General features: G+C 38.9%; 1 protein-coding gene across 1 annotated transcript; it reads right to left on the bottom strand.

The window, feature by feature from the left end:
* Positions 1-4,521: 4,521 nt before the first annotated feature.
* On the bottom strand, positions 4,522-18,669 carry SRI (sorcin; the record flags this gene model as incomplete). The annotated part of the gene is made up of 8 exons (XM_084229918.1): positions 4,522-4,548; positions 6,104-6,162; positions 8,664-8,777; positions 8,970-9,117; positions 9,865-9,908; positions 14,770-14,839; positions 16,869-16,952; positions 18,619-18,669. 8 exons carry the CDS (start codon positions 18,667-18,669, stop codon positions 4,522-4,524), a joined length of 597 nt encoding a protein of 198 aa, XP_084086044.1.
* Positions 18,670-22,680: the final 4,011 nt, after the last annotated feature.

Here is a 22,680-nt window from a genome sequence, read left to right as displayed (position 1 = left end):
CTATCATATTTGAGGGGTGATGTCCCATCTATGGATAGTGGAAGGCACTTCGTGGGGAAGTGTTAATAGCATGGATTCACTTTTGGTAATAGTAATCATGTATATATATTTAGATTGACAGCATTTTAAGATTATATTCTCTCTGCTACTCTGCACTTCAGGTCTTAAGCTATTTTAAAAATTACTGGGTTTTGGCAAACACCAACTGAATTGTACATGGCAACTGCTTTCCTGAGCAACATGTGATTTGTTTTATGGCTGTTCAAGTTATAAAATTGTTCTTATATTGTAGGTAAACAATCTTGCTGTTTTTAAAGGTCACTGTAACTTGACGTTCAACTTTCTGGCACAATTTTATTAGTATTCACTTTGGAAGCTAATAAGATACCATGGTTTTCTATGTTACTCGCATTGTAACATGAATAAAGTGACTTTCAATAAAAGACTTATGTTATTTTGATGCAGGACTCCCTTTAATCCTACTTTTCTCCCAGCCACAGTTTTTTCCCAGAAGCTTTGTGGGAATACTGTTAGAGGTTGTTTTCTTTTCTGTCCTATGTCCTGAAAGTATATGATGAGAAACACAGTTGGCCTTTGAACAATTGGGGCTGGCGGATAGTGGGGGAGTGAGGGAAGCCAGCCACCCCACCCCCTGAGCTGTTGGGTATCTGTGTATAACTTAGCTCTTCATATCCCCAAGTTCGGTATCTGGGGATTCAACCAAGTGACTTGTTTTAGGTTGACTGAATCTGTGTATTAGAGGACTCTTAAAGCTCAAACCCATGTTGTTCAGGGAACAGTTGTAGAAGGGTTCTGTAGTAAAGCTTGAATGCTCACTTTGTATGGTAATTTCCTCAGCTGGGTGGTAGTAGTCACCTTTGTTTTATCCATCTTCCTTGGCTCATAAATTATTTTCTCCTTCACCTTACAAGGATCAATTATCTATATTGTGCCAGGTAGTGGTACTATATTTTATTTTTTTAAAGATTTTTATATAAGAACCGAGGTAGAGGCCAGAGGCATAGGAGGGTGAGAGGATTCACCAGAGACAGAGCGGGGAGCAGAACAGGCATATGAATGGAAATACACTATTGAGGGGAGCAGTGGGCGAGAAAGGAGAGGTCTGCTGCGCCATGTGGGTATCTCCCTGGCAGGCTGGGAAGCAAATCTGCACTGCAGAGGCTGCGGACAGCTTTACAGAGCTGTGCTCAACCCATTGCGCCACCAGGGAGGCCCAATACTATATTTTAAAAGCTCTCTTGTGTCACATTCTAAAGCACTGGGCTCTGGGAATTCAGTTGAGGTTCATGAGTTCATGGCCTAAAAAATATAGTGTCACCTGCCTTCATTGATTTCTCAAGATCCATCTAACCCCCAGTTTTTACCCTCACACTTTGAATTTCCTTGTTTGCAACTCATGATCTGTCGAAGAAAAATGTAGTTGTAAATAGTCAAGGTGCTGTTTTATTTTTTAGTGCTTGTCTTTTTATTTTTTTTAAAACTCTTAATTGTGGTAACATTGGAATCTCTCCATCAGGTATCACCATTGTAGGAAAAGGCACATTTTTAAAAAAAGATTTATTTATATTTATGCTACAAGAACTGTGGTCTAGGGCATAGGTGTGAGGTGTGGGGGGAGTGGAGTGAGGATTCACCAGAGACAGAGTTGGGAGCAGAAGAGGCAGATCTACTGAAATATACTGCTGAGGGGAGCAGCAGGCAAGACAGGAGAGGTCTGCTGCACCATGTGGTTTAGCTCCCACCCTGGGATGGAACTTATGCTGCAGTGGCTGCTGATAGCTTGATAGCACTGAGACTTTAATCCCTGTGCCAGGGAGGCCCAGAAAAGGTACAATTTTAATGTGAGAAAAATCAAAGTCATTGACTAAGAGTTTGCACATTTATTATGATATTTAAAGATTTTATGGTGATTACATGTAGCCCTATTTCTTATATTTATAATATTCAAGGCATATAATGTTAAGATGAAAACTGATGCAGTTATACACTCAGCTGAGCAAAAACAAAGTGTTTCAGAAACAAGATTTCACTTGCATGCCATCTCATGGGCTGATCATACCACCTGGAATATCATACTGAAGTGAAGTCTAAATTCCACTTTGGCTCAACAGGAATGAGAGCCATGATTCATTAAATAAGACTGCACTAGTGTAAATCTACACCATTGTTCCCAGGGGAGACACACCAGGCCCTCTGCAGCCATCTTTTTATGGAAGTGCTTGGAAAAGGTCATAAATACTTTATAAATCAGGAATCTCTTGAAGCACAAGACCAAAGCACACATATATCTAAAACTTTGAGTTGGAGTGATTTGAGGAACGTAATTCTCTAAATAATTCAAGTTTGACCTCATAGATTTACCATGCTCCAACTAGATAACTTGCAGAGACATTGAAGACTAGGCTCCCTGCTTTGGGAAAGAAAAAGTAAAAGCAGAAGTGATAAGACTTGTTATGAGATATCAATAATTAAAAATAAATTAATCAAGTAGTCCCAGAAACTTAGTTTTATAATATTTCAGCATTTATCCAAAAGCAAATTCAGAACCATGATTGATGCAATACTCCTTGGGACTAATCACTACAGTAGGATAGTTCAAATATGGCCTATTGAATGGGTCAGCACAGGCCTTCTTCCTTATCATGTTAGAGTCACCCAGGAGTCACCATTCTTTTAAACCATGATCTCTTCAGAGGATCCCAGTGAAATTGAAGCAAATAATAGATGCTGGGACTCTGAAGTGAATTCTCTGCCTGCTGGCCTCCTGACCTTCTTGGGTATTTTCTGGACAGCTCAGGTGCTAGGAAGCTTTGTGGACTCACATATACTACATCTGGAATGAAAACTAGACTGGCCACAAAATATACAGCAGGCTCCCTTACATTTTAATATGGAGTAGGGGTGTGACTACTAATAGAAATACATAATTATGTTTGAATTGAATCAATATTTAAGTGAGTCAATTATATGTATATATGTGCTATTTTAAGAAATAATTAATAGAATGCAGCTAAGCATGCTTAGCAAGTGTTTTATTTTTACTGATTGACAGCTAATTAATTGATCATCTGAATGGTTAACTCTCCCATTTAACTCACATTACACCCTAAAAAAAGATATTCTGCTGGAGAAAAAAAGATATTCCGGAGAAAACAGACTAATGTCATTGTGTTATTAAGCTATCTCGTCTTCATTGTGTAATTAAGCTATTAAGCTATCTTGCAAAATAGAGCCAGTCAGGCAGTATTAAATATAAGAAACATAAATATGATTGGTGCTTACTAAACTAACATATTTTTCATCTTTAAACTACCCATGAAATATCTCCTTTTCAAAAAAGGGGAAACTAAGGCTATTTAGATAATATTTAGATATTATCTAAAATGATCAAACCAAATATTTAGTAAGTGGCACAGCCAGCATTGGCATCCAGATCTTACTTAAAAGCCCATAGCTTTTTAAAAAAGTTTGGTTTTTTTTCACTGTAAAGTGAATACTTGCTTACCAGAGGAAAATTAATAGGAAGGAAGAAAATGAATTCATGATTCTGACTTCCAGTAGTAGACACATCAACATTTTGGTATTCTTTCTAGTCCTGAATACCTATTATATCAAAATGGAAGAACCAACATTTTGAAAATTAACATCTATTTTAAAAGGAAAGCACACACTAGACTTTTGGAAAATACTGAGATATACAAAAGGAAATTAAAGTCACCTAGAATTCCATTAATCAAAAATAACCATATTTAATATTTTCATATGCCTCTAGACTTTTTTGATCCATTTTCTTTTTTACAAGTTAAGCTTATAATGTACAAGGTTTTAATATAGTTAGACAGGTCTGTCTGTCTGTCTGGGTGATGACAAGAGGAACTTGTTGACAGTATTTACCAAATTATTCACTAGGTTTTTAAGAGGTAGGAAATAATCACACATGTTCTCTGTTCATTCATATGGCCATCAAAATATCTGTAAGCCTTAAAACCTGTGCTGGTTTTCCACTAAAGTGAGCCCTGAAATGGGTCACTATGTTATGTTTTACATCCAGGTGGGTATAAAACCTTTACATAAGAAGAAAAATACTCCACACCAAAAACTTTCAATACCATGTAAAAGCCCCTTTAGGCCAGGAAAGACAACAGCTATAGTTGACTGACAAGTTTTTATATACTACAATAAAAAATATAGAACGAGCTTTAAACATCTATACACTTAATTTACATAAAAGAGGCTTAGCAAGAAAATAAGGCATGCTTGACAGTGGTTCAAAGAAGTTCTACATGGTATAATCAACTTGACCTTACATTAATAAAATTGCAAAGAATTTATTATCAAAACTAATAACAAAATTTCCATTGTACATAAAGTAGTGAACCTTTACAATAGCTCTTAAGGAAGTGTGGTGGTTTAAGTTTACATACATTACTGAAGGCAAAGAATGAGCAAAAGAGAACTCCAGCCAGAAAGTCGATTATGTTCATACAGCTCCCTCTTGCTTTAAACACTCATGACACACTGAATGAACTGAAAGAGAAAAGTCAGCATTACACTTGGATGATATTTCATATACCTAGCTTATTTTTATGTAGCCTAACACTTTGGTATTCTAATTTGAATTCTGTATTAAAAAAATCCTTTCTAAGGTAAAAGTAAATGATGAATAGAAAGGTTCATTTTTTGAGAGAAGCAGTCTAATATGAAATCCTATGGATTTCACACATACTTCTTATAGGAAGCAGATCTTATTCCAAAAGATAAAGAATTATTTCAATTCCAAATGATATCTAAGACTCTCAAAATAGTCATGGTCATATCAACCAATAATACAAGTAACAACTGAGTTTATACTGTCATGTCACGTGGGGACTTCCAAACTGGACAGTATTACCCCACTATTCTAGCAGGGTACCTTTAAGTAGTCTGTTCACTTAAAATTTGTTTTTAAAAAATATGTCCTCACAAGCAAATATATGCACAAAATAGAATATTTGGCACTTCCCCTATAATTTGGAAACCTTAGTTTTTGCCTCAATATTTGCTGTGAAATGTTTGTTGACTACTAACCACACACTAGTAAACTCTGCTTTTCCATCAAATTTTCTTTTTTCCTTTTCCTACAGCTGTGAGGTAATGTGCACTTTACTCTTTGCAGCATTCCTGCAAGGCCAATATAATTATCCCTAATTCAGGGAAAAGGAAACTAAGGATCAAGATCATTAGATATCTCTTAGTTGCCCCATCTGAGGTCACAGGCTACCTCAGTGTCTTTGGAGAAAGTGACAGGACTGTCACTGAGAAGTGATGCAGAGAACATACTTTTAAGAAATAAATATATTTACATACATCCAAGTCTTTTAAAAGTGTCATCATAACTGCAGCAGCTTCCAAATGGAAAACATGTGCATCTTTGTATTTTATAATGGAAAAACATTTTAGAATATTTAATTATCACAGTGATTTCAATTCTGAAAGTTTTTTTTTAAATCAACGGTTGAACAAAAATAGGGAAAAAACTCTCTCTCTAGCTTGGTTATGCATATCTAACACCATCACACTTACATGACCTTATCCTGCCTCACTGAGTGTGGTTGTTTCATAACTTGTTTTGAATTGTGACTTAAGTTTATGACTGTCCTCAATGAAGAATATGTGGCAAGTACAACTGTGAGCTATTAAAGCTACTTTCAAAGACTGGCATGATGTTTTTAGAGAAGACAAAACCAGATATATGGTGTTTTTCAGTGAGGAAAGCATTATTACTACTTCTCCATTCCTCAAATGGTCTCAGAGCAAAGAAGACACTGTCTAAGTGACCTAGCTAATTACGCCAATAAGACTAATGAGACTAATAAGACTAAAAGACCTTGAACTAAGTCTTTTCATGCAAATCAAACAGTGGCCTAGGATAAGACTAGTTAGTGATATATGATATTAGTGATGAATTTTAAATGACAGCACTTCCTGACCATTACTTTGATTGCTCAGGCATCACTAAATGTTCTTAGCAGCTCACTTCCAAAGGGATACCCATTTTGTACATCTTGCCCATCTGCTTAGTTCTTAATATACTGAGACTTACATCATCATATGGGAAATTCACAACACCTTGCTGAGCAGTATCCCGTCTTCGAAAGCTATCTGTAAAATACCACAGTAAAATTTGTTATTTGTAATATCTAAAATTGCAGTAGTTAATTATTTTAGCATTGGATTTAAACATGTTGGTGAGGATGTGGTGAAAAAGGAACTCTCCTACATTGCTGGTGGGAGTGCAAACTGGTCCAACCACTATGGAAAACTGTCTGGAGATTCCTCAGTCTACTAAAAATGGAGCTACCATATGACCCGGCAATTCCACTCCTAGGGATCTACCTAAGGGACACAAAAAACATTGATTCAAAAGAACACTTGTACCCCCATGTTTATTGCAGCACTATTTACAATAGGTAAAACCCGGAAACAACCCAAATACCCAAAAATAGATGGCTGGATCAAGCAAATGTGGCATATATACACAATAGAATATTATTCAGCAATCAAAAAAGATAAACTCATGCCATTTGCAGCAATGTGGATGGAGCTAGAAGGAATTATGCTTAGTGAAATAAGCCAGAAGGAAAAAGAAAAATATCAGATGGTTTCACTTATAGCAGGAATATAGGGGAAACAAATAAGATGTCAGTGTAAAAAAATAATAACAGTACAAAACACAACAAAGCAAAATCAAACAATTATAAATAGGAGACATACTGCAGGGGAGGAGGCAGAAAAGGGATCAGAGGGAGGGAGGGAGGAGCACAGGGGACTGAGGTGATGGTGCATGGGAGCACTGGTGAAGGAAACTTTATGGGGACTACACCTGAGGGGTTGGGGGGAAGCAAATATTGTTTAAAAATGAACAACGATGTAAAAAAATTAAAAATTAGTTTAAAAGGATTGACAGTTTTAAAACTGAAAAAAAAAATAAATCATAGCAACATATATTATAAAACCAACCAACATAAACAATAGACTGAAGCACAGAAGCCCACTAAATGAATATGAATACATTTAATACGCAACTACATAATATATATGTAGAAATTGCTCTTATGTGGAACTGGAGAAAACATCATATTAAAAGCTAGCAAAGGTGTGTGTCTTCTGAGGGCAATTCTTAATTATGATGAAAGTACAGTCAGAAGTGCGGGAGGTGAGAGAATTCACCAGAGCCAGAGCAGGGAATAGACCAGGCAGACTGACGAAATACACTGATGAGGGGAGCAGCAGGCACGGCAGGAGAGGTCTGTTGCGCCACGTGGAACCCTTGCCAGTGGCCTGGGATCGAACCAGTGCTGCAGAGGCTGCAGGCAGCTTTGCAGCCCAGTGCTCAACCACTGCGCCACCAGGGGAGCCCAGCATTCTAAATTTCTTATGATAAAAATTCTGTTTAGTTAGGAAATAGAAGAAGTCCCCAATATGACAGGCTATGATCACATACCTCAAACATTTGAGCTCTGCCCTACTAAAAAGAATTTAATAAAAACTTTGTCTTCAGGGCCTCCTATGGTGGCGCAGCAGTTGAGCGCTGGGCTGCGGAGCTGCCTGCAGCCTCTGCAGCACCGGTTTGATCCCCGGCCGCCGGCGAGGGTCCCACATGGTGCGCAGACCTCTCCTGCAGCCTGCTGCTCCCCTCAGCAGTGTATTTCGTCAGTCTGTCTGTTCTGTTCCCCACTCTGGCTCTGGTGAATTCTCTCACCCTCCCGTGTTTCTGACTGTACCCAGTGCTTGTATAAATAAATAAACAAACAAACGAAAAAAAATAAATCTTAAAAAAAAAAAAAAACTGTCTTCAAATTTTTAGAATGCAAAAAACTGATAAAATCAACTACTAAAAGGAGTAAAACACTAGAGGATGAAGTGGAACAAAAAACTATCTACAAAATAAAAAAGAAATGAAAAGTAGAGATTACAGAAATTATCTCATTTAAGAAATATGTCTGAGTCATTTAAAATTTTCCATAGGAGGAATTCGGAAAGAGGTTCATAAATGAGTTCACTTTTGAAATATTTCCTATTCTAAGGAGAAAGCACAGGATACTGTTCATACTCTGATCAAATGCACAAATTAGCTTTTAATGTTTTGGAATATTTTAGTAAAAGGTAGTTAGGATTATTTTACTGGCAGATTTCTTACTAATCTAAAAAAAATTCCTGAGAAAAATAACAAACACCAGAAATATTCTGGTATATATTCTTGATAGCAATGTTTAACAGGCACTGAGGTTAGAGGAAAAAGGAGAATGGGGGCAACAAAAGTTCAGAAGCACTGAGATATGAAATGTCATAAAAATTGTGCACTCTTGATGAACTATCCCTTCATCATTATATAGTGTCCATTTTTGCTCCAATTACCTTTTTTAACTGAAAGTCTAGTGTAGCTGACATGAGAATAGCAATTCCTGTTTTTCTCTGTAGATTATTAGCTTGAAAAACCATGCTCCAACCTTTCAGTTTGTTTACATTTCTTGGTTTTAAAAGGCTCTCTTGTACAAAACATGCGCACATTTGGAGGAGCAAAAATGTAACCCTCCTAAACTAAAATAAAGTTTTAAAAATGTGCACTCTTGGCTCTGGTGACATGGTATCAAAGAACACACCTGTGAGAGCTCTCAGTTTGACACAGCAGGCAATGTAGTCATCGAAGGTGATCTTTCCATTGGTGCTGTATCGTTTTGCAATTGAATTCACAGCCTGGGGACTCAACCTAAATCCTGAAAGGAAGAGAAACCATCCAGCAAAAATGTAAAACACCATTAAAAATAATCAAGCACAATCAAGACTGAGAGTAAAAACGCATACTACTCCTACGAAATATAAACTGCCCTCATGTATAGTTACTTTTAAGAATAAAAACAACTTACACTTCTACCAAGGAATATTCACTTCAAGTTGGCCATACCCACCCATTGTAGTCAGGGCCTTTTGCAATTCCTGAGGATCCACAGTTCCACTCCTATCAGTGTCAAAACTGATGAAGTGTTGTCTCCAGCCATTCAGCACAGCCCAGAGTTCTTTAAATTCAGTGAAACCCATTGTGCCTGACATATCTCTCTGAACAATAATCAAGGATTAGAACATCTTTATTTTGCAACATTTTCTAATGATTAAGTCAAAGATCAAGTATAAGGGAATTTACAGTTCTGCTAAAAAAGATTAAAAGAATCATATGTTCTTCGTGGTATGGTATAATAAAAAGATAATGATATATTAGGAATGACTTATAGAGTGAAAGCTCTGAATACATATTTTCACTGTGGGGAAAGGATAATCTCAGTGACATGACTAGAAGGAAATAGATGGCCACTGTGAGTCATGTATAAAAAAGTCATTACTGGAACTGGGCTGCACCTTCTGAGTGCCCCCACACTGTGTTGCTCACCCCACCGCTGTCCACATTCCTTTGTTTCAGCCTCCCAGATTGGAAAATGAGGTGGGATGGAAGACACTAGGGAGAATGATGCAAAGCTGGTTTAACAACTGTGGTGTGAAAAATCCCATCCTTACAGGTCAGGTGTGAATCACACAGAGCCATCAGCATTAAGCAAGAAAGGTACTGTTTCCACTCTGCTTTTGATACTTTTCTCCTGGGATGTTGACTTGAATTCTTGAACAACCAACATTCCATTTACTGAGTCATTCCTTCTTCATAAAAATTATATCTTAAAAGCTAATTATTTCAGAAAATATTTTTGTAGTAATTTGCCATTTTGTGTTTACTGGGTATTCTTCATTGAATTCTATTAAGGAGTAATATTTTTGTCAGGGAAAAATATTCTAGACAAACATGGTAAAGGATACATCGAGCATTGAAACCATAAGCCGACAGGTCTCCAGGTTAAAAGCTGTTAAAGCAAGAAAAGTACATATTATTACAATTTTAAATATTCACATATTAGATACAGTCACATTAATCAGGAATGTGATTATTTATACATTCTTACTTTTATATACTACTCAACTTGTGTGGAATTATATGGAGCTTTGATGTAGATTTTCTCCAGAGTGGGTTATTTCTAGAACTCAAATTGATTTTAACAACTTCATAGTAAACTTGTTAAAAAAAATATTGCCTAGTACTGTTAATATGTTTAAATGTAATTATGGTTTTGAATTTGGAGAGAAAAGTGTTCTTTTAGAAAAATATACAATGAAAATATTTGTAGATTAAATGAAAGTTAAAATACTTAGAAGTTGCTTCAAAACAAAACAGGGAAGGGGGTATAGGTGACACAAGAATAGCAACACCTGCACTGACAATTGTTGAATTTGAGTGAGGGGTACATAGGAGCTTATTCTTTAATTATGTCTGTTCTTGGAGAGATTTAACATTTTCTATAGCACAGACTTTTAAAAGTACAACACGCCTTTTATTGCCTTTAAAACTATAATATAGTGAGTTTACTTCGCCGTAATGCACCATAATATATCCACCATGGCAGATAGAAAAGTAGGGTTGCTTTGTTTCAACTCACAACTAACTATAAATAGTTGATTCTGTGGTTCTTTGTCTATTTATTTTTCTTTGTTTTTCTTTTAATGTAAGGCACTGAAAGTTAACTTCCTAGCTCTACTAGCCTATGATGTCTTCAAATACAATAAAATTATATATGAAACCAGATAAATATGCTTGATAAAATTATATGGTAAATAAAAACACTCTGGAGTATGTTCTAATGACCAACTGAGTAATGGCCATTGTTCAGAAGGCTTTTCAGTTTACTGAGAGACTGCAGGTTCTCTGAGGGCATCTCCAGACCTCACTTAAGACAATCAAACTAGAATACGTGCATTGGTTAATGGTCTGTAAGTAACTTACCTAAGCATTAGAAAATTACAAGGATGTAAGTCCTTGCATTTTACATTATGAAAATGGAATCAATAACTTTGAGGAATACTTGAGTACAAAGAAGTTGTAATGCTAAAAGATACGACAAGGATCACATTGACAAAGTTAGTACAAAATGATAAAATTTGCTGAGATGTACATAGAACTATAGTGCACTTTTACAGCTCCTTCTGAGCTAACTCTTATTACTACAATGTCTCCAAAGATACAAACTATAAGTTCTCCACTACGATTCCTGTGTTTGGCATATTAATTAACCAGGAAAAAAACAAACAAACAAAAAACAACTGGAGACTATTTCAACTAGTTCTTTAAATTTCCATTTGGGGGCCTCCCCCGCAGGCAGTTGAGCTTGACCGCCGTGCTGTGAAGCTGTCCAAAGCCTCTGCAGTACTGATTAGATCCCGGCAGGCCCGGCAAGGGTCCCACATGGTGCGGCAGACCTCTCCTGTCTAGTGTTTTGCCCACTGCTCCCCTCAGCAGGGCATTTCGTCAGTCTGCCTATTCTGTTCCCCGCTCTGTCTCTGGTGAATCCTCTCACCCTCCCGCGCATCTGGCCTATACCCCGATTCTTGTATAAATAAATAAATAAATCTTAAATAAATAAATAAATAAATTTCCATTTGGCCCACAGATACAATTCTCCGAGGATGCAACAATTTTCTATTATTTTGAGAAAGAATCAGTTGGTTCTTTATTCAGACTTTCAAATTGTATGTGGATTCATGTAGCAGTATAAAGTCTCTCTAGTCCAGCCCAGTGGTTCTCAACCATACCTGTTTATCAGAATCACTCAGAGGCTTGAAAAGATTCTGATGCTTAACTATACCACAGAACCTTTTTTTTTTTTTGCTTTACTGAGATATAACTAACATATACCATCGTGTAAGCTGAAGATGAAGAAATGTTTTGATATATGCATATATTGCAAAATGATTACTACAACAAGGCTAGTTTACACCTCACATAGTTACCCTTTGTGCATATAAAACAGTATCATTAAGTGTAGTTACCTTCACTACAGAACAATTAAATCATAATCTCTGGGTACAGGCCCCCAGGCATCAGAATTTGCAAACTAAGTTTCTCCTATAATTAATGAGCAACCATGGTTGAGACCACTGTTGTACCTGATATATGATTCCTGGACCAGTCATGAGTTTGTCTGAATCGCACAATGTCAGTCCTTAACCTACAGCAATACAATCAGAATCTGCAGTTTAACAAAATCCTCAGGTGATATATTTCACATTTAAGCAACTGGTTTAACCTGAACCAATATCACCTAGAAACCTATTAGACATGCAAATTCTCAGGTCTTACTCCAGACCTTTTGAATGAGAAACTCTAGGACAGAGGCCAACAATCTGGTTTTATCAGGCTTTCTAGGTTATACTGACACTGCCAAAGTTTAAGAACCACTACTCCGGGAGATCTGACAACCATAGGAGAGGGCCAATTAAGCTTGGCTTTATGCTAAGGATTTTGAGGAGTCCTGAAGCAGACAGCTTACCTTTCAGTTTTATGAAGGCACCACCAACCACCTGATCACATAAGTCAGAAAATTGGAGCATCCTCTCCTCAATCACTTTCTAATTCTAAACAGTTTTAGGATCCATCCATTTCCAGCACCACTGTAAATTCCTGGGGTTATTTAGCATGAATCTCACCTGTATAACCCAAGTGGCCACTTACCAGGATCCCTGACAACCCGTGTTCCCAAGTTTGGTGTTTATCAAAAGGCCAGGATAGTATGTGCTCTTCTCTATTAAACCTACTATACCCACTGCTCCCAGGGTGAAGTCCAAATACCTTAGTTGGCATATAAGTTCACACACCTATTTACCCAGGCTAGCCAGTTTCCCACTCTTCATTTAACTCCCACATATTATCTTTATGGTGAATATTTCTCAATTTCTTCACTGAACTGTGCTCCCTCTCACTCTGGGTCTTCTTTTACATGCTGTTTGTTCTATCTGCCTGGAACATGCTTCCGTTTTGTGGCTAAAGAGCTACTCAGGGTATTGAGAGGAGGAGAGTAACAGGCTAGAACTCTGTGTCAGGAAGAAAAAAAATCTGGTCATCTTTTGTGAGAATGATTTAAAAGAGAGGAAGAGATAGGCAAGTGGACCAAATTGAACAAACAGAAAATTCACCATTCCCAACAGTTTTAATGAACAAGAAAATTAACAATGGTCTTATAGATTGTAGCAAATTGGTTAAGAAGGTGCCCATAGTTACTGTCCACCCACTCCCCAAACTGTGCCTTTGGGTTTGGAAGGTGGTCTTAAAATACCAGTGACTGTATAATTTCTATATTACAAAACTCACTCCGTCATCTCACAAGCAGGACTGTGGCTATTAACAGCCTCTACAATCTCTACCACATGGCCTTGATGACTCAGGAAATGTCTTCTGTATACCTCAGTGAGTTACTGAAGTCCATCACAAAATGTAGCTCTTTCTCAGATGAGTTTTAAAAGGACTGGTCTCCAAGGATATACAACCCACTTTGTCAGTCAGATTTTAAGCCTGCCACACCTCTTCCACTGAAAGGCAGTAGAATAATAGTCTCTGCTGTGACAAAGCTCACTTTTGCAAACCCTGCTATTAGAACTTCTTTGTTCATAGTCCTATTTGCTTGAGCTTAACAATGACTGAAATGTATTGTCTACAAGTGAAAAAGCCCCTAATCTAGAAAGGGCTTCTTTTGTTTAAGGGCAGATTAAGTGACAGAAATGCAAAAGGTTCCTCTCATAAATTAATTCCCCAACCAGGAAATATTAATAGGATACTGAAATCATAAAATAAGGGATGACAAAAATAGAAATGCAAATAATTTAAGGAAGAGAATCATTAATAAATATGTCATGCTAAGTAATCAAAAGCCACCACTATAAATCCTTGGGTGGGGATCCTAGTTTGAACATGCTCATTCAAAGCTTGCCAAGAAGTTGGGGTTTTGATTTTCTCTATCCTGGGTATTTGTCAAGATCATGATCAAGATTTTATTTCCAAAGGTCATGTGGTATGTGTGTGTGTGTAGATGATGAGAAACACTCAGTCAGGATGTAGCATCTCTGCAAATGTTTGCTATCTGCAGCTCATGGAAGATAGTTAAAAGGCAGGAAGGGAGGTATAGGTGCAGGATGATGTGGCAGCAAATCTAACCTGTGAGGCCCTGGGAGGAAGAGAAAGAGGATAAGTATAAAGAGTTCAGGAACTAAGAAGGACACTTTTTATTCAGTCTGAACTTTTCATTCAGTCTGAACACTCTCTGAAGTGGAAAGAGGAAAGACTTGGGAGATGTGGCAAGGATTCATCTGCCTGTAGCACTCCTAGAACTCACAGTGAAAGTACAGAACTGGATTCTTGAGGACAAAGGGGTGAGAGACCCAACCAATCTCTCAGAACCAGTAATGTGGGACAGGCCACATGGGGATCAGGTACAAAGGAACAGTCACTTAGGTGGTACCCTAAGTGCCACCAGGTTTGGGACAGAGTAAGCTCTTGACAAACAGTAGTAAATGTTACCTCAATCATTAATGACATCTGACCTGGCAGATTTCCTTTCAACACCTCAACTCATCCTCTGTGAAGGAGACCACACAGACTGCTATTGCTTTGAGTGCTTCTAGCTATAGGGGGCCCCAATCTAAGAAACCCCCTAAGCTGCTGGGTAGAGTGGAATGATTTATTAAGAACTATTTCAAATTAACATTTTGAAATGATAATGACCTAACTTAGTTTCTGACATTCTTAACTTTGCTGGATCAGAAATACTCACTTTCTTTGAAGGCTATATGACAAGTAACTAAACTATGAAACGTAAGAGGCCTCTGAGACTGTCAACTTACGTTTGTATCCACCGGCAATGCCTGACTGTGTCAGGCATCTCTGCAATTCGTCAGCATCTATTTGCCCATCCTTTTGAAAAAAATAGGGAGAGGAATTAGAATCACAATAGTGATTTGTGCTTTTTAGTTCCTTATTTATTTTTAATATTCAATGTAGCCAAAAGAACAAAGAAAATGACTATTATGATGCATGACTTTCTTTTAAAGGAAGTAGGCATTCATTTCTCCATTTTCTTCCAAAAGTAATCTAATGATTAAAGACAAATTATTAAGTCTTCTTCCACAAATAGATAATTAGGGCCAGAAACAAAAAGTACATTGCTTAATCCCTTGGTAAATTGGGCATTCAATTTCAGAGTCCATTTTTAAATAAATAATACACAAAAATAAATTCTGAAAGCTACTTTCATGTACACTTTAGTATTACAGTATCCTTTCATCTGTTCTTCTAAATTCCTGCATTAGATTTGGCATAAACATTCCCATGTATAAAGTTCCCCTTTTAATAAAACAGAGGTGAATTTAGTTCCCTCCATTATACATAATATTTTAAAATGTATGAATAAAACTAGTTTCCATTTCAAATGACTCTTCACAATCTGAACTAGGAAATTGCCAAAGTAAAGCATTTTTAAATAAAAATATGGAGTTGCTTAAAAATCTTCTCCCTCTTTCTAGCTTGGGGGTGGATGAGAGAGTAGGTTACACAGTTAATACAAAGCTTGGTCCAAACAGGCCTCTCTGATCACCCTTTCTTATAGTATGATCAATGGTTTATCAGAATACAATGCTATCTGGAAAATACAGGTTTCCTGTGCCTATTTACCAGCTGACCAAGTCCGAGTTAGATAATATGCTATTTCAGGATTAAATATAAAATACCCAAATCTTCAAGTTTGTGGGTATTATAAATTCTAGATGAGAAGCAGGATCACTAATTTGAAAGACAATGGATATTCCAGTACAGGCCAAGGCTGCTGAAAGCTAAGGAGGTGGGGTCACTTACACCCTGAAGTCATAGGCAATCTAAGAATACAAGTCTTAAGGTTTGCCATCTCTTGTGGTTTCAAAGATACAGATCATTAACCGATGGAGCAGATACTTAAACTCTTTCAATTTTAGACTCAATTTTCCATTCAAATTCTCAAGTTGCATTTCTTAGATGGCTATTCAAAAAGGTGATCTTGGAATTTTATCCCATATGTTCTAGAGCATTTTCACATTCAGATTTTGTTATTTTTAGCTTTTGATAAAAACAAAGCCAAGTTGAATGTGGAAAAGAAAATATCCCCTCTGGGTTAAACCAACATTATAATTACTGTACACAGTGACCTTGTAAGCTAGGTACATGTCCTCCTTCAAATTGTCCCCACCTGTCAATACAACTCATAATACATAATACGGAGGAGTCAAAGGTCTTGGGGACCTGACCTTAATCCTCTCTCTGGGTTAACAGACCACAATGCTTAATAAGGACATAGAAGAGCTGACTTGGTAATACCACTGCTCAAAGAGAAACTAAACTGTTCACAACATTAACTTCCTGAGAGTAAGAAGAGAGTAGTGACTTATTTTGAAAATAGTGAGTTTTTACCAAAAGTCCGTATTTACTGAGGGAAGAAGGGAGAGGTACAGGTAATTGATTAACAATCAAATTCAATCCAATCAAATTCAATCCAAAGAGAATGTCTATTAGAATCTGGCTACCTAACTCTCAGTTGTACTAACGAGTTTATATTCAAGAAAGCTGGATTTTTCCCTGAAAATTACCCTAGACCTGGCAATTCTGTTCTAAAGACACCTGTCTAACTTACTGCTCTTCAAAACATATTCATAATTTCCTTTCTGCTCAATCTTACACTAATTCAACCACAAGTTTAGTTCTGAATTGAATTAGTATAAATAACAATAGTTTGTCCTAAACTTGTTCTAAATATCAGAAATAAGTAACAGACTATACATTTTCTTCTTTCTCTTTTTTCTTTTGCAGAAGCAATGAGATTCTTTCCCAAAGGAAAGTTCCTTTTTCTGTGCCAATATAACAAACTAACACAAATGTAGAATCTGGCAATTCTTTAATATTAAAGGAAAAAACTAACCTGTCCAGCCACAGCAGCAAAGTAACCATAAAGTGGATCCTGAGTTTGTCCAGGAAATGCAGGCCCTCCGGGAGCCCCTCCATACTGTGAAATAGGAAACATAAAGGCATCATCTGGCTGAATCAAGTTTTTTTTTTTTTTTAAATTTAATAAATTAATTTTTTTTAACCATTGAGTACCTTACAGTGAGGTCAGGCATCTGTCCTCCATATCATTTGCCTCCCACCAGGAGGCCACACTCTTACAGTAATTGTAACAGGGTGGTCCCCAGGAAAGGGGGAGGTTCCCTGCCCCACCCAAGGGAGGGTGGAGCTGAGCAGGAAGAGGAGAAGCTGCAGAAGAGACTGAGGAAGGAAGCAGGATGGAGCCAGAAGGAGACCTGGAGGAGGCGCATGGAGCCTAGAGACATGTGAAGAAACTGCGCTTGTCTTTTGGTCGTGGACTGGGTGACATAGATGAGAACCGTGGGGAGGTGACAATGGCAGCTTTTATCTTGATGTTGATTTTGCTCTTTTCCTTCCGGGCTTGTTTGGTTGTTTGTGATCCTTTTCTGTGGGTCCCCACTGGAAGATGCTTTAGACTTGTGGCAGGCCTTGGGGCCTTGCTCTGGGCCAATCCCATATGGATGGACTTTTACCCACGAGGGGACGGGTAACTTTGGGTGCTTCATTTAGAAACTAGACTCTTTGCCTTACCTGTATTGTTTCCTAGTTTTATTAAAGATCCTTCCCATTAAAGTCTCATATGTTTTGTGTTGATGCGGCGGATGGCAGAACCCATTTAAAATAGGCAGGTTTGCGGGGCTTGGGCTGTCCCTCTCCCTGTCCTATAACATAATCACCCCACCCCCTTTATTCCATTTTCACCCACATTATTATTTAAAAACTGGTGGTTTGGATCAAAATGAGTAGTCCTAATAGTAACATAAGCACAAGTGAAACAACTTAAAAAGTCCCAATAGTAATATAAGCACAATAGTAACATAAGCACAAGTGAAACAACTTAAAAAGTCCCTATTACCTGGCAGTTTACTGAGGTAAATGCAACCTAGGAAAACTTTTTTATGTTTATGGGTATTCATAAAGCTCTTTAAGTATCAATAGGGTTGGATTTGATAAAATACTGAGACACGTGTGGTCTAGAGGAGGCAAAAGGTCTCTTGGCTGGGCTATTTATCGGCGTGGGAACCTTCAGTCTTGGAAGCAGTTCCCAAGCCAATGGGCATCCCAAACCAACTACAGGCAGACTCCTGAGACTCGGAGGACTTTTTACACCAGCAAACTTTCTCTGACATTTTTACCCTGAGAGCGAGAGAAGGAGGGAGGGAGGGAGAGAGGGGGAGAGAGAGAGAGAGAGAGAGAGAGAGAGAGAGAGAGAGAGAGAGAGAGAGAGAGAGAGATCACTCTGAACCATTCTAGATTAAAATGGCTGTTGCTCTTAGGAAAAACAAGGAAGGAGGGAGGAGGAAGAAGCCAACACCCCACTTGCACAATTTCACGCTATGTTCCCCAGTAACAGGGCGAGTTTCTAGGGTCACAACCCCTCTGTACTCTAGCCCCTCGGAGCCACCCTTTGGGTGAAAGAGAGATCAAGGGGGAAGTCAGAGAAAAAGGAGGAAGTCAGGGGCCCTGGGCGTAGCAGCAAGCCTAGAGATGCAGAAGGCCAGGGCGTCCCTGGAGCTGCCTCAGCTTGCGGCATCTCAGTGTCCAGCGGCTGTGCCTGGCTTCAAACCCGCACGGACAGAACTTACCCCTCCTGGGTAGTACCCGCCGCTGGCGCCAGGGTGCCCAGGGTAAGCCATGGTGTAGACTGCCACAGCCACCTCCCTGCCAGCCCGCTCGGCCTCCGCTTGGCTTTCTAGCCAGCTGGGCGGGGACGGTCTCGGAGTGCACCACGCCTGCCGGAGGCTGGGGGACGCGCCCCGGGCTTTCCGCTCCCAGCCGACACACCCTGCCTGCGCAAGGCTGCATTTTTGTGTTGCAGGTGTCCAGACCTTACATAATCTAAGGTCCAGTAGTGATTTTCTGCCTGCTGATATAAGTGACCCCAAGGGCTCCCCCCCCAAATGAGTGGCACATTCCAATATCAATGCAGCACCCCCCCGGAATTCTCTTTTTCTTCCTAGTGGTTTGGTCTTCTCATATTTTTGTAACAAATTTAAAACAACTTCATTGGACTGAGCTGACCGACTCTCAGTAGAGTGCGATATTAGAAGAGTCTGAAAGCGTTAGTTAGGGTGTCTCTTAGATTCCTTGGGGGGCAGGAGACATAGAAAGATCAAATACGAAAACGCCAGGAATTGCGTAATAGAGGTGTTTGGCATTGCTCTGAATGACAAAATATGCCCTAGGGGACATTGTCATCTCGTGGTTAAGCTGGGCATAGCTTGGCTACGCCCCAGGAAGACAGGACATTGACTGCGTAGGGCAGCCTCGTCCAGGTGCCCCCAGATGGTTCTTAGAGAATGAGTTGTTTTTGAGTTTTCTGGATGATTCAGGCAAAAACAAATCCTGTCTTCAAGTAGTTATTTAGCTACTCTTCAACAAGAAAAGTAAGGAGCAAACTGGAGTGTGGTGGTAAAGTAGAACTTCACTCAGATTATTCAGAAAATGTTTTTCTTTACTCACACATTTTTCTTTTCACCCGGTTAAACAATCGGACAGATGTGACATTTTTGTTTTAAATGTAACTTTATGGTGCAGAATTTCCCCCCTGGATATTAGCGTTATAAGAAGTATATTAATGAGCAATAGTCACTGTGAAGTTTGCACAGAAAGTTTCATTAATCAATATTTGACAAATAGTGGACTCTCTGCTGAGCATGGCACTACATTCATCATAGTGGGCAGGCTTACTCCTATAGATTGAGAAGTAATCCATTGTAATGTATTCAAGAACTGTTTATTTAAAACTGGGAGCCATAATTTGAATGCACAAGCAAAGAGCAATCCCAAGGTGTGTGCCACCAGGTGAGAGTAGCTGCGAATTTAAAGGATCAGCATGGGAATTGACTAAAGACTAGGTCATTTGTTTGGCATTTTTGGGTTGGAAGATAACAGTCTTAGGCAGAAAGCTAGTGTGGAGTCTTTCATAATAATCAACAGATGACCTTCTTCTTGCTTTTCCAATCACCAATGAAAGAGCAGATTGTCATCTCCTAGGTGTTCTTCAGAAGTTCCCATAGATAGTTGAGTCATATTTCTTACTTTTCACTTACAAGTTTCAATATGGCAGTTAGAGAGAAGGTGGACTCTAATTCAAAATAAGCTCCACACGCTCCTTTTTTTATCACGAAAAACAAAGCCCACTCAATTGTTCTATATACCCAGAAATGGCTTGATGAATCATATGGTAATTTTGTGTTTAATCTTTTACGAAAACTCCACAATGTTTTGGTTATAAGGCAAAGGGTGTTGAAACTCTCACTGGGCCATGACCCCTCTCACTAGTTCTGCATCTGTGAACTCTCTGCCACAACTATTTAAAAAAAAAAAGTTTTGATGCAGCAAAATAGAAAAACATTTTATTTTAACAGGGAAGAGGGAGAACTAAAGGGGAGAATTATTAAAGGATGGTGAGGTGTTGCTGTGTGCAGCAGGCCACCATCTAAAGCTGGGGCTTAGGCTGGAAGGGTGCAGCAGAGACAAACCATTGTTGATGGTGATGAGGGGCACTGTCATCCATAGCAGTTCAAGGAAAAAAGGCTGAGTGCTCACATGCCCCTTCTTTTTTAAAAAAAAAAGATTTATGGGCCTCCCCTGGTGGCGCAGTGGTTGAGCGCTGGGCTGCGAAGCTGCCCGCGGCCTCTGCAGCGCCGGTTCGATCCCCGGCCATCGGCGAGGGTCCCACATGGCGCGCAGACCTCTCCTGCTGTGCCCGCTGCTCCCCTCAGCAGTGTACTTTGTCACTCTGCCTGTTCTGCTCTCCGCTCTGGCTCTGATGAATTCTCTCACCCTCCTGCGCTTCTGACTGTACCCAGAATAAAATAAAAAATAAATAAATAATAATAATAAATAAATAAATCTTTAAAAAAAAAAGATTTATTTTTTATTTATTTATGCATACAAGAACTGGGGTGTATGCCAGAGGTGTGGGGCATGAGAGAATTCACCAGGGAACAGAATAGATAGATCTATTGAAATACACTGCTGAGGGGAGCAGCAGGCAAGTCAGGAGAAGTCTGCTGTATCATGTGGGCTGGCTTCCTGGCTGGGGATTGAACTCATGGCACTTTGCTGCAGTGGCTGGCAATAGCTTGATAGCACTGAGACTTTAACTCCTGTGCCACCAGGGAGGCCCCCATGCCCCTCCTTTTATAAGAGATTCCCCCAAAAGGCTGATCTGCTCTACCCCCTTCCCAGTAGCCCACTATTTCCCTGAATCCATTGCGATGTCAGGGGTAGAGTTTGGGTCACTGTGCTTTGCTGGTATCTTTTTTTTTTTCAATTTTTTAAAAGATTTATTTATTTATACAGGCACTGGGGTACAGGCCAGAGGTGCGGGGAGGTAGGAGAATTCACCAGAGACAGACAGAGCAGGGAGCAGAACAGGCAGGAGGACCAAAGTATACTGCTGAGGGGAGCAGCGGGCAAGACAGGAGAGGTCTGCCGCGCCATGTGGGAATCTCCCTGGCTGGAATTAAACAGGCCCTGCAGAGGCTGCGGACAGCTTCACAGCACTGTGCCACCGGGGAGGCCCTGTGCTGGTATCTTGTCAGAATTCAGAGGGTGGAGTTCAGTTCTGATTTGAGTTGCTCATCCACTAACACTGGGGTTTGTGTCCAGCCTGGGCAAAGGCCTCATAGGCCGCACTGGGCCTGGGCCTGGGCCTGAGGATGCAAGGCTCCTCCAACATTTTCTATAGAGGCCTCATCATGTCACATTCCCACCAACGTTCAAGAATTCCATTTTTTTCCATGTATTTGACAACACTTATTATCTATTTTTTTTTTTTTTATAATAGCCATCCGGAAGGTGTTAGATGATGTCTGTGTGATTTTGAGTTCTTAAGATAATTAGTGAATTGAGCACTTTTTCATATATCATATCCACTGGCCACTTGTAAGAGAGAAATGTCTGTTTAAGTCCTTAGCACATATTTAAAATTAGGCTACTAGATTTTTTGCTATTGAGTTGCAGAAGTTCCTTATATATTTTGAAGACCAACTCTTCATCAGATGTACCACTTGCAAGTATTTTCTCCCAGTTCATGGGTTTCCTTTTCATTCTGTTGTTTTGTTTGCTATGCAGGAGTTTTTTAGTTTGATGTTGCCCTACTCCTTTTCATTTTTGTTGTCTGTGCCTTTAGTGTCATACCCATAAATTTATTGCAAAGACCAATGTCACATGAAGCTTTTCCCCCAAATTTTCTTCTAGGAGTTTTAGATCTTAATTTTAGTCTTACTCCATTTGAGTTGATTTTTTGTGTATGGTGTAAGATAAAGTCCAATTTCATTATTTTCATATGGCTATCCAGTTTCTCAACACCTATTTTTGAAGATGCCATCCTTTTTCCATTGGGTACTCTAGTCAAAGATTAGTGAATGTATATGCTTGGGTTTATTTCTGGTTTCTTGGCCTATTTTTTGAAGTCTATTTCTTCAGAGAGAGGTCACCAACTATAAGGAATAGATGGTGAGAGCTGAACTCAAAGTTTAGTGAGTTCTTCAAGACTCATGTTTGAAAGAAGTATTTAGCATATAAAATATTTACAAGTAATGCAGTTGAGTTTTGTGAATAAGTGACTATGTGGACTGTCATTTCAATTGTCTCTAGACATATTGCTCCACTGCTAAAAAGAGGATTTAATGGAA

This window comes from Talpa europaea (assembly GCF_964194135.1).
Source record: "Talpa europaea genome assembly, chromosome: 3".
NCBI classification, from domain to species: Eukaryota; Metazoa; Chordata; class Mammalia; order Eulipotyphla; family Talpidae; genus Talpa; species Talpa europaea.
This window is presented reverse-complemented; position numbering and strand designations above follow the sequence as displayed.